This window comes from Labrus mixtus, chromosome 3, assembly GCF_963584025.1.
Source record: "Labrus mixtus chromosome 3, fLabMix1.1, whole genome shotgun sequence".
NCBI lineage: Eukaryota > Metazoa > Chordata > Actinopteri > Labriformes > Labridae > Labrus > Labrus mixtus.
Window position 1 is genome coordinate 14,920,545 of NC_083614.1, and position 12,753 is coordinate 14,933,297.

Below are 12,753 nucleotides of genomic sequence, written 5' to 3' on the forward strand. Positions count from 1 at the left end.
GCATATTTTTAGATTTTTCTGTGCAAACCTTTTCTTTCATGCTAGTCTTTATTTTGTACTGCACAATTCATATTCCTCATCAAGATAATCTGATATGACCGGACCAATGGCATGCCTTTACACACACTGACAGACAAAAACACACATGCCATTATCACAACCACCATCTTGTTCAACTGCTCCTCAGCTGGGTTGAAGTTATTGAACAAGCGTTCATTTTGGCCATTAAAAAGTGGAGAGTTGACTTTCATCTCATGCAGATGTGACCTTCTCTCTCATCCATGAGATGATGGGCCTCCAGAGCCACTCACTGTAATTGCAGCAGTCATCTTTTAATTAAATGAAATTGGAGTGGGGTTGAAGGTTCTGCTTTGATGTGAAGGATACCTTGTCAGTTTTTATCAGTTGTAAAGGGACACACTGAGAAGAAAAAAAAACCTTTGAGATAAGATAGCAGGGGTGGTGGAGAGGAGCCAGGGAGAGGAAATGCTAAAGAAAGAGTCAACCATGTGGACAGGGGGAGAGATCAAAGGCAAAAACAATCAGAGGTTCAGTGGCATCTTGTCAGAGTGAGCAACGCATTTTAAGGAGGATTTTACTTGATTTATGTTGTAACATCTCCCTTTTCTAAAGTCTTTTACTGATTAAACAGCAGCTATAGTGCCAGTATTTGATTAGTGAAGATGACTATTAGCGACAAAATAAAGTTAAATTACGCCCCAAAAAAAGAAAGAAAGTCGAGAAGCTGAGACAAAAACAGAACAAGATAGCAAGGAATGCAACGGAAGGGTGTCTTTTCCAGAACATAATTGTCTTTACATGTCAGGATAAATCTTTTGATGTAGTCCAAAACATGATTAGGTATTAGAAGAGCAGCACTGGGGCATAACAAATATGAGTAGGCTGACTGCCAGCACATCCATCTTCACAGCTATCAGGAATGCAGAGATAGGTCCACACATGACCTGGGCTTGATTTCACAGCAGGCTGCTTGGATGGGCTACAGGAATAAGTGGTGCAAGAGGGACAGGTAGTGCATGTTTTGCACTTGTTTACTAAAAAGTTTCCTCCCTTAAAGCAGCTGTCATCATAAGTCAATTATTTTTTTGTACCTTTGCATCTGTTGTGGGCGAGTGATCAGGAAAAGTTCCAACATTCATTCTACCCTTTAGTACTAAGTGGGTAGAGAGGGAAGTGACATACCTCCGTGGTTATCCCTGTCTCCAAGAGAGCAACAACCACATAAGCTGTAAGTGAGATCTTCCCATGGATCCCTCCCTGAAAATAAAAAAGGCAACAAGATTAGCTTTTAGTTAATTTCATGTTGTTTGCATCGTGTTTGAAAATGCCCACCATGGTAATACCGATGTTAGTGCAAAACACTGAGCCCTCAGTGTTCCCCTAGTGTAAATATTTAGGCTATTTATCTTCTTTGGGAATGTAATTTCCAGATCTTCTCAAGCGATCTTAGATGGTGGTCTGAGTTATCTTATACTTGACACATGAACACACTGAAAACAAAGTTTATAGACTCATGGGATCATAGGAATGCTATCCTGGCAGACACAATCTGTATTATCATTATCTCAGGGTGTAATAAGAAATCTCTCATCTCGATCTCTCTTTGATGACATATAATGCCACTGAGATTTGCTAGTTTAAATCCATCAAGGCACAAGCATGTACCTGCAGATCTTTGTTGAGGATGCGTCCCATGGCAGGGAATGAGCCATCATCTCGCTGATGTTTGATGAGCCAGGACTTGGCAGCACAAAGCTCCTCAGGGTCAATATAGATGAAACCCCTAGACTGAGCAAAGGACTTCAGCACAAACGCTGTCAACCTAGAGGAAGGAAGGGAGGGGGTTGGAGGGGTGAGAAAGATAAAGGTTGATTAGAGAAAGGGAAGGGAGAGGAAAGAGGAAGGAGATCCTTTATAACATGTGCCGGCACATCCCTCAGATACACTTAACTATGGAGAGTTTGAGAGGGAAATCATTTATTCAATGGCAAGAGAAGTTTTCTAACAACTCACTCTCTTTCAATCTGTTGACAGAAGGTGAGGGGTTGTGGTAGAGAAAAATGCTAATGGGGGGATGTTTTTGTCAAAGATAGAGGGAGAAAGAACTAGTATGTACTGACAGATCTGAGGCAACAGAAAGGAAAGGAAGCAGAGGAAGGAGGGGAGCAGATGAGTGTTGAAAGATGAAATTGAAATCTCACACAGGGTAATCAAGTATCTCTCTCCATTGGAGATTCCCCAAAAAACATGCTGTAACTTACACAAGCAGGGATCCCAGGGATGAAGGTTGTGAATCTAGCTGGCCTGGGAGTGCAACTGAAAGTTTATGAGCAGTGGTTTTTGTTGGCCATGACGAAGAAGGACCAGAGGAACCACAGAGAAAGGCCAAGGTTAGCCCTGGGGGACATGGCTGAGCTAATAAACACACACTCATCCTTAAACAACAGACCTCCCGGTAGTGATCGAGAGCTCCAGTCTTTGGCCAACAACCCCTCAGTGATGGCAGCAAGGCATTCCATTACAGCACCCCTGACCACAACGACTTATAGGATGATGCAAGCTGCTTACCATCAACGAAAGAAACACAGGATGGAAATGAGGTAATAAATAAACAGGTCGTGCTCTAGTTTCTCAACACAGCTCATAAGTGAGAGCGGAATCCAAGAATGAGCACCAGGGGAGATGAGCAGGAAAGAAACAGAACCTTGCTCTCATAAGGCGAAACATTAAATCTTCCCTGGCTGGAACCTAGATGTTATTTCCTCTCTGAGGTAAAACTAGGGATGTAGCCGCAAGCCTGCCGTAAATTTTAATGTTAAGTAATATTGTGTCACTGGCTTTAAATGACAGGCCTGAGGGAGACTGGTACGGGAAAGTGTAGCTATTATTTAGTTTGAGGAAGTAAGGAATCAGTAGACAAGCTAACTTCCACCACTCGTTCCTGGGGGTCACCCTCTACGGATCCCCGCCTCCTCCTTTCTTCTGCTGTTTTCTGGCCTTCTTGTTCAAAACCCCATCTCTGAGCTACTCCTCACCAGCTTGATGCTTTAAAGGGTAGATTTAAAGGGTTTCTGTTAAGACAACCAATAAGGGTACATAATAAAGCATAATGCTTGAAAGCTGAAAGGGGGATCTATAAGAGTTGGACAAAGTGTTTCACCTCTCTTTGTCTCGTGTTTTTGTAGCTGTTAGTTTGTCAGCAGGACTACAAAAAAATCTACATTACTGTTGACACAAACCATGAATCTCATCATGGCCTAAGACTTGGAGGTGCTGACATTGAGCTCAACCCCTTCAACTTTCCCGGGAGGCTGAGAAGCGTGATAATGTAATACACCAGTAGTCGGAGCACAACCTCAGGTCCTCCTTTTTAAAAATGGGAAATCACCACTCCAGTCTGCTATCCCACGGGCACGTTGTCATTGTCAGACCTCCATGCAATGTTGTAGAGGCATGTCAGCCAAGACAACCAAACCAAATCCAGAACCTTCCTAATACCAGTGCGAATCTCATCTTCATCTCACATACGGATGCCACTCACTTTGAATCAAATGGCTAGTACATCAGGTCCAAAAGAAGCAAAAATATGGACAATACTGTAACACTGGCAGCTAAATTTGACCCATTACACACAGATAATGCCTCAGCTAGCCACTAATATATAGAGATTAGTTTTTACTTTACTGTTACTCTATTAAAACATAAAGGATCACACACGACTAATGACAGGATAGAAGTATTGATTAGATGCTATCAAGACACCCAGTAGTAAATGCTCCAGATGGCCTAACAGTTTAGTCGTGCCTCCATCCTGGGATGGCCAGGGTTAGAATCTGACGCCGCTCCTTTCCCACATGTCATACCCCATTCTCTTTCCCTGATTTCCTACTCTTTCCTCTGTCCTATCAAATAAAAGGGATCAAAGCCCAAAAATAAATCTTAAAAAAAGACACCAGTAAAAAGAATGGCTGTGGCTGATAAGATAAGATAAGATCAACCTTTATTCATCCCACCATGGAGTCATTTACGGTCTTACAGCAGCATCATTACTCTACAAACATTTGGTCATTTGTCTATAAATTGTAATTTGTCAGAGGATGACAGCCTTTTATCAAGCCTATAATATAATTAATTTAACAAATAAAAACCTCTACTCAATGGCAAGCTACAGCAAACAAAAAAGAGAAATATTGGCTTGACAGTTTGATATAGGCCAGGGCTGGTAAGAGCTATAAGGTAAATACAGCAGCAAATATCAGTTCTTTTCATCTCTGGTATTCAGCCCCCCCAACTATGCTAACGCTGTCAGATCAGTCTTTGGGCAGACACAAATGCCATGCCAGCCTCAACATGTAGAGGCAAGGACTAAGACTCTCAAGGGAAATGAAAAAAAAAAATACTGCCCCGCTCTTGAGAATATTTATTAAAGGAGGAAAGCATGATTGACAAGTTTGTGAAAAAAAAAAGAAGAATTTTTTTGTGTGTGTAGTTACACCATGATTCAGCTTTGTCTGTTGGGAAATAGGAAACTTGTAATTTAATATACCCAGTGGAAGAAGATGGAAAGAAACATTGCTAAAGAAAACTTGTTCTACAAATTGTGAATGAATGTTGCGGCTGAAAGAGGGATGAGGTTTAGGCATTACGTTTAAAACTACTGGAATAAAGTAATTTTCTGATTTAGGCAATTTAGTGTGGGAATGTTGCATATTTAACCCGAAGGTCAGTGAACCTTCAGATCACCCTGTGCAGGACAAATCCAGCTTTGCACATCAAACCATTACTGCCAGCCCTTGTCAGTATATTCAATCTATCTAATTTTTCCAACCAGATACATTAACACTAAATTACTGGTTCTTTAAAGCAGGTAGTAAATGCATTACTCTCCTCATGAACCCTGGAACAAAAACCAAAGCTTGGCTTGTTTTGGATGCAAAAATGTTGTTGAAGGATTCATTAAGTGTCTGATGCAGATTTACTGAAAGTTCACCGCCGAAGTTGTGCCCACAACCCACACTTGTTCCCTTGGGTGCCAAAGAAAACTCCAAACACTGCTTGTTATATCATATCCTCTAAAAGTCATCCAGAGGAGAAGTTTTCAATAGCTAGTTTAGTTTAGAACAAAGTTTAATGTTACCAATTACACCCAGGTAGTGAGTCATTCAGAGGCATGCTTCATTGACATGTTCTAGTTAATGTCAAAAAAAAGGTAGAGAGCCATTTGGCAAAAGTGGCTCCAGACAACTTCTAGCACAGTCTCCAATATTGGCATAAGAAGCTTGTCTGTGGGGCCAAAGCAGCATGAGTCCACTCAGTGCCACTGATATGAACCCTGATTAACTGCAAATAAACTCTGGCAGTTAGTTTGTGATCCGCTGCTGTTTATATAACCTGCTGTTTCACAGTGTTAGCTCTATTAACATCATAATATCCACCTCAGCTCATAAATCAACTTTAGGTATGCCCAAGGGAGCTCCCAATGAAGAGCATTGATTTATATATTATGAATATCATGGGATGGTTTTGTTTGCCTGCGTGCACCAGAGAGTGTTAACAGGAAATAAACATTCACCAGTTATTTAAACAGCAATAGATTAATTTCAGATCAGCATGCTGAGATGTTGACACAAGCTTCATTGCTTTTGTCAGCAACCTATGTCCCAGTTAAAGCTGGAGAATATGGCTGCACCCAGGCATAGTTAGTCTGGTATGAGTTAAGTAAACTTTAACAGCTACACCCACCATGACTTACCACATACTGCCAGAGGAATCCCTCTCCCCGAAGGCGCTGTACGATCCATCCTGCCGTTTGTAGGTCAGTTGTCTCTGGTAGCCTGGATGGGGGTAAAGAAGATATGTTCCTGAAAACATAGAACCTGTCGAGTCTGTAGGACTTCAACTCAACATTTTGTCACTACATCACTGAGACATGGTGTTGACTTTGTAAAAAAACACACACTGTAATTAATGGGATAAACTTGCATAAAGGGCAAGAGGTATGTTTTTGACATAATCAATACAAATAGAATATTTAATTTAATGTTCTAAACTAGATATACATCTATCCCAAAGAACGACAGAGTAACTGTTTCTGGGGAGGGAAACTAGTTCTAAAAAAATTAAATATTGCATGGTTCACATCACAATATCAAACTATACCATTAGTAAGCCAACATTGTGTTGTGCAGAACAAACAAAATCTGCATATATAAATATACCATGAGTGTTTCAGAATGACCTTGTTGTTGGTGCGCACATAACATACAAACAGGTTGTTTAGGTCACACTGTAATGAAATAAAAAACATGTGCCATACACTTTTTATCATTGTCCAACTGCATGACAAAATAGGTAAATAAATAAGCATTTTTCAAGCAGGGAGCGAGCCTTTCGCTAGTTCAATGTCAACCTTCATCTCTCTTCTGATCTTAGAATTGTAAAAACCACTTGCAACCTGTCCAAGGCTTGTGAGTAACTCTCTAAAGTCCATCTGCAGGATTGCCTGTCCCTGGTTTAGCTTGAAAAAGTCATGAAAGAGTTACTGAAGGTGAGTGATTCTTTGAGAGGGGGAAACAGAGGAGGTGGAGAAGTGGTTGGTCCGGGTAAATCTGAATAACAACATCCATGTTCCAATCTGTGATCCAAAGTATTAACTGCCAGCCAGACCAAGGCTCCTCTGAAACCCAGGGTTCCACAAACACAATCTGCTATCCAAGGTAAACCTCATTCCAATAGTTTCCAGAAAAACCCAACAACAACGCAAAACTTGCCAAGAGTTAGGAAACATTCCTTCCGCTCAGCATTAAGTCACTTTTTTGACAGTCAGGCCTGAAGGGATTTGACTTGTTGAGATTCAGGGCACACTCGGAGAACATAATTGACCCTTTTCTTTCCTCTACTTCAACAGCTGTCGGCTAATTAGAGGTAGGTCAGCAAGATTTTGTGAATGCAGCACAGCTTCAGATAAACACGTCTTTAATTATCTGCCCAGTGGCCCACACATCAGGTTTGTCATGACAAGTAGTCAAAGAAAACCGATTGTGTGATTTTATATTAAACTCCTGATAATAAGTTTCAAATGCATACATTTAAATTATATACATTTTCTGGACATCTTATCAAAACATTATGGAGAGCAAATCAAATGAACAAAGTACTACAAAATGGGTCATTTAAATACCAAGTAATCAAGAATATTCATAGCTTAAGGCCATCTTAAACCCATTAGGGACATGTTTGCATTCAAATGTTATTCTTTGAGGTCACTGTGAAAGCTAGAGACGTTGAGTTTCAGTGTCTTTACCTTGCAGAAGGTAGTCAGTAGCTTCATTCTCGACCTCAGAACTGAGTTGTCTGGTCTTCTGCAGGTACTTGAGAACAAAGACGTTGGGGGCAAAGTGAATCATGTTCTGCTCCCCACATCCAAAGGGAAGCCTCAATAGCTTGTCCAGGTTATTGAGAGTTGGCCCCATAACATCCCCTAATACAGGCACAAACACAGAACACACACATAGTTGAAAACACACTTCAAAATGTATGTTTTTATTTTCATTGGAATGTACCCTTTTTAAAGCAAAGCTTTCTGGATTTGCTTAAGACTTAAATGGAAGTATGGTGTCATTAAATGACTCTTACACAATAACATGTAATTGCATGCCAACATAAAAAAAGGTTTACCGATCATGAACACAGTGGCCTTCTCAGATCCAGGTACCATGTTGTGTGGGACCCCCAGAGTGAAGGCCTCATTGTGGTTCTCATCAGAGTCTTCCTTCTTCCAGATCTTAAACTCGCCAACTGAGCCCCAGCCTGTCGAGAAGCCTATGTAACGCACCTGGATAGACAAACAAAATGTTGTATAATGATCTCTAAATTCAGAGTCCAGCAACTATAGGATGTTGTATTATTAATGATATTAAGAGTCACACCTGTCCGTGGAACTGGCCTGCCCACTGGAGGATGACTGATTCATTGGATGGATGTACACCATGGCCCACCTGGGGACAAGAGTTAGGGTTAGGAAAGCATTTGTTTATGTCTCATTTCTTCATACAACAAGTACTCCCTGAAAGAATCAGAATAAACATAGCATAAACAGATAGTAAAAACTCCAACATGTCCCCCTGCTAAAGGTTGGTGATGCCAGTGTGATTCACTCGTCCCCATACACAGGCACCGACACACACACGTACCGGCTCAGATAGAGCACAGTTTCTTCTTTTTACTAGAGCTTTACTGTTTAATCACAATAAACCAAAGCCATGATCTACAGCTCATTCAACCAAAAAAGCTGAATCTTGAATATTGACTTGTTATAAAAAAGGTTTAAGCTGCTGTCTTTGGTGAAAGGTGTGATGCTGATGTTGGGGCTTGGTAGCAGTGTGGCACACAAAGGATACCATGCTAGCAAAAGGCCAGGGATCACTGAGTGTCATCAGTACTATACAGTAAGCCTGTTGAACTTGACCTTAAGGAAAGCATGCCCGTAAAATTGGGGCCAGGCTTTCTAACACACGGACCCTCTGGTCTGCTGAGTCTTTTTCACACACTTCGATTTAACAAATCTATTGAAAGGTTTGTGTGCTCATCTGTACAACAGTCAATATTTTTTTACAATATTATATGAAGACCATCAATCCAAGTCTCTGCTGTAGCCTCTGCATTTTTGAGGGAAGTTGGATGTCCAAAGCTTTATATATTTTCTTAATGTATAATCAAAAACAATCCCTCTATCGCCTTACCTGTACCACGCCTCCCTTCCAACTGATCCAGAAGCTGCGGAACTCGTCCCAAGAGAGGATACCTGAAGTGGAGGCACTGACTAAAGGATCGCCCATCTTGCCCACAGAGATCCAAGAGCGAGTGTTTTGCCTTCCGCCAAGCACAATCTCCAGCATCTCTGCACTGTCATGGGGGCTGGCAGAGAGGGCAAAATGTGCATCGTTGTGGGTCTTCACTGCCACCTGGAAGTAGTTCATCTTGGCCGGCTTTTTCACATACTGATACTCGTACTTGTTTGGGGTGGAAATGTGGATTCTCTCTGAATATGGAAAAAGTAAGTCACATCAGACGAATCAGGTTTGGTGTAATTGACAATTTTCACAACCTCCGCTCCTCCTTTGGTATGGTCAAACAAAATAAAATTTAGAAATCTAATAAGGTAGAAGGTAAAACTGTGATCTCTCATTGGGAGGGAATGTTAATTTCCACACTGACCGTTGGGACAGAAGAAGACACTGTAGGTGTATTCTCTTGGCAGACCTTCAGGCTTAAACGAGAATGAGAAGAAGAGACAAGACAGCCACAGGAAAGAAAATGAAAAGAGGAAAATAAAAAAAATGTTTGGATGGATAATTTCAACACAACTCTACCCATATTATTGAATACAGAAATATATTTTATCATATGATCATTGATAAATATCACTGATAAATATAATCTCTCTTACTTCCACCTGGACAGTCCTGCGGACAAAGTCCAGGCCAATTGGGGTCCTTCTTTCGTCCACAGTGTTGCCTGTTTTGCCGGTCTGGAGTCCATCTGAACAGCAGCTTGGTTCACTGTAGGCAATCGCACGTGCTATAGGACCAACAGAGACCAGAATCAGCTTTCCTGCTTCAACTTGAGTCATGATATCAACCCTTTTGGTTGTCAAGAGTTGCCCAAAGTCAGTCCCCAGGTCCCTAACCAACGCAAAAATAAACATGCAAAGTTGGCATTCCTTTTCAAATACACAATAGGTTTAGGTTTTACCCACTTCACTCTTTAAATTGATTACATCTAAATCTAGCACTTGTTTTAAAACAAAATGGAAATAGTAGGGCTGGAGGCGCTTAGGCTGAACAAGACGTTCTGGTTCTGTTGCCAAAAAAGGTCACCTTCAGCCATGGCACATGTGTCCCATCCCATCCCATTAAATGTGTCCGCATAAAGCTCTTTGGTGGTTCTGACACTTCAAACTGTTAATAATTATTGTGAAAAAGTACTGCAGAACTGCAGATTGTCTCTACAGGTTAACAATGTTTAGCCAGTCTAGTCAGTAAGGTAAATATATCTTAATGAAAATGTAGTAAGTTACATTGTATATATCTTAAGGATAATGACACACTTTTAAGGGATTTGGGGAATACATAAAATAGTGTTTTTGATGAAAAGTGGCCACACCTGGATGAGTCCTTTGTGGACATCATCAAACGTTACACAGGACAAACATTGCTGTCCAAGGACTCCCAGTTCACTTGCTGTGGAGCACGTTGGAAATGTGGCCCCGTGCCAGTGGTGTCTCTTTGTGTGTGTGTACTGAAAGGGAAACGCAAGGGGCCAGAGGACTAGGAGTGGGGCCATGGGGGGCCCATTGACCGCCAGTGACCTGCAAACTCATCAACATGCCACTGATTGTCACAGTACAGCTCTGGTTGCTCCCCCACTGCTGGCCATCTTTGTTCTCACATGCGCTCTGGAGGGGACTGTTTGTAACTCTGGGTGAGTGACCAGATCACACACAGCTCAGCTCCTTGGCCAGCAGAGATCACTCAAGTCAAAAGCTTGCCTTTTTGTTTTTTGTAAGGCTTCATACTGAGGCCTCTGTGGAAAGCTGCTATCTTTTAAGTGTCAGGCAATCAAAGAAAACAAAAAATGTATTTTCCAAGATCTAGCACGATTGAATCATAGGATTATTTAGATGATATACCTTAATATCAAAATGCTGCTTCTTTTCTGACTGCAACAGAAATTGTGGGACATTAAAATACTTGTTTTTTAGTAGTTGTTGACGCATTACTTCATTCCTATCAGTAAAAATTAAAGTGTACCAGCAGCTTAAATGCAAGTCTGGACAAAATGTATTTCACTCGTGTTGTAAACAGTAATTAATTGGCTGAAAACGAGCTAAAATACATTAATTTGCCCTATGACCCTTGCCTTGCAACTGTCATGGTATTAGGACAGGACGAGACAAATGGGACAGGGACGGGAGGGGACTAATGGTACAGGACAGCAGCGGATGAACGGGACAGGACAAGACGGGACAGGACTAATGGGATGGGACGGGACGGGTTGGGATGGGGGGATAGGATACACTTTATTGTACTGTCCCCTTGGGGAAGTTTTTCTTGGACTCCAGTGTAACACATATTTGTTGATAGAATCAACAAATAAAAACAATAGAAACAAACAACATTCCACGTATAAACAGAGAAGCACATATCAATGAGAACAACAAACAACATATAGCCTATTGCACATCACCCATATTGCACAACATCTCCTTAAGAAACACTCAATCAATAAATAAGAGAGAAAGATAAGATGAAGGTAAGAACACCGTGACACTGTTTCACATCAACCCCTACAGCCTGAAAAAACATTTAATAAGAGCTCATACTCAGAGTGAAGAATGTGAGATGGGTCGGACTATACTCTCTGCACTTGCCCGAGAACAAACTGCTCATATATTGACTGGAGTGCCATGACTTTGCATCTGCATATCCCTTACCCTTAGAGAAGTTCCCCCTGTTTAAATTTTACAATTGTGGCATACTTAAAGTTAACAAAAGATGAAGCATACTTTCCCCCCCGCTGATTATGATTGTTGTTTATTTACTTGGTTTATTGTAAGTTACCTGTGATGTTTCCGAACCCCAGTTCAGTGAAAGACAGCACAATAGATGTCGGTGTTGCCTCTCCAGGAGCCACACACTTCTTTCTGGTGAGGTGGTGCTTTCCAGGGTGGCCAACAAACTTAATGCCTTTCGGAACTGAGATTTTAACATGAACCTGCGAGAGGAAAGAAGGAAAGAGGAGAAAAAAGGGAGAGGAGAGGAAGAGACAAATCAGAAGCAATTGATCTCCTCTGACAGACCACAGATGACATCATTTCTCGTGGCACACCCCTCCCTCATATAGCGTGTTTTCCTCAAAGCTTTTCAAAGCGATGGAGAATTTTTTAAATCACATTGTGAATTTTCCATGCTGTCTGACTCATACTTCTCAAGCTCCCTGAAGGATTATGTTCCACTCATCGTCCAATTTTCACAGAGGGCTCTGTAATGCGGAGTGATCTTTTAACTGTTCTTCATCCACACGCCACAAGTCGTAAATAACAGAGCAGAAAATATAGGAATCACATGTTGCTGGGGTGGACATCAAAGGAAGGGCTACGCTGGTTTGCATGTTCACCTAACATGACATCAGGGCAACACACGCACAGGCCATTTAACAGGCTCATCTGCAAACATCATGATGTCATCTGTGTGGAGTGCAGGATGAACCCGTTTAAAGCCAAAACAGAGTTTAGAGGGCTTTTCAAAGTAAGCTCTGAAACATACGGTACTTCTAGGGTAATCTCAGTATTACAAACCTGTGCTTCCTTTGGCTTCCACATCTAATCCCCGATTCCCTTCAGCCTACCTACCAACACTTTTTCCATAATATGCCACAGGTTCTGCTGAATGCAGGTATACAGACCATTACGGTGGTTTGCATGTTTTATACCATTAACTGTAAACATATAGTGTTTTTGTCTAATTCCAATGTGTGGTATAATGTTCAGATGTTCAAGTCATCTGACAGCAGTTGTACTTGGTTGTTTAAAAAGGTGGACTTGACTTATCTACTGTACTTTACAGATAGGCTTTTTTATTCTTCGTATTGTTAGACTCTTTTATTGTTTTTACAGTAATAGAACCACTTTTCAAAAATCTCTTTGATTGTTAGGCAGTTCAACCCTCGTTT

General features: G+C 41.2%; 1 protein-coding gene across 1 annotated transcript in view; it reads right to left on the reverse strand.

Annotated features, from left to right (window-relative positions):
• Positions 1–12,753, reverse strand: part of cpamd8 (C3 and PZP like alpha-2-macroglobulin domain containing 8) — a 44,356-nt gene that overhangs the window by 17,248 nt on the left and 14,355 nt on the right. The window contains exons 21-30 of the mRNA XM_061033154.1: positions 11,643–11,796; positions 9,470–9,600; positions 9,238–9,289; positions 8,763–9,061; positions 7,950–8,018; positions 7,699–7,855; positions 7,325–7,501; positions 5,774–5,855; positions 1,687–1,843; positions 1,204–1,278 (exon numbers count right to left, since the gene is read on the reverse strand). Coding sequence (XP_060889137.1) covers positions 1,204–1,278; positions 1,687–1,843; positions 5,774–5,855; positions 7,325–7,501; positions 7,699–7,855; positions 7,950–8,018; positions 8,763–9,061; positions 9,238–9,289; positions 9,470–9,600; positions 11,643–11,796 — 1,353 coding nt within the window. The remainder of the gene's footprint in view (positions 1–1,203; positions 1,279–1,686; positions 1,844–5,773; positions 5,856–7,324; positions 7,502–7,698; positions 7,856–7,949; positions 8,019–8,762; positions 9,062–9,237; positions 9,290–9,469; positions 9,601–11,642; positions 11,797–12,753) is intronic.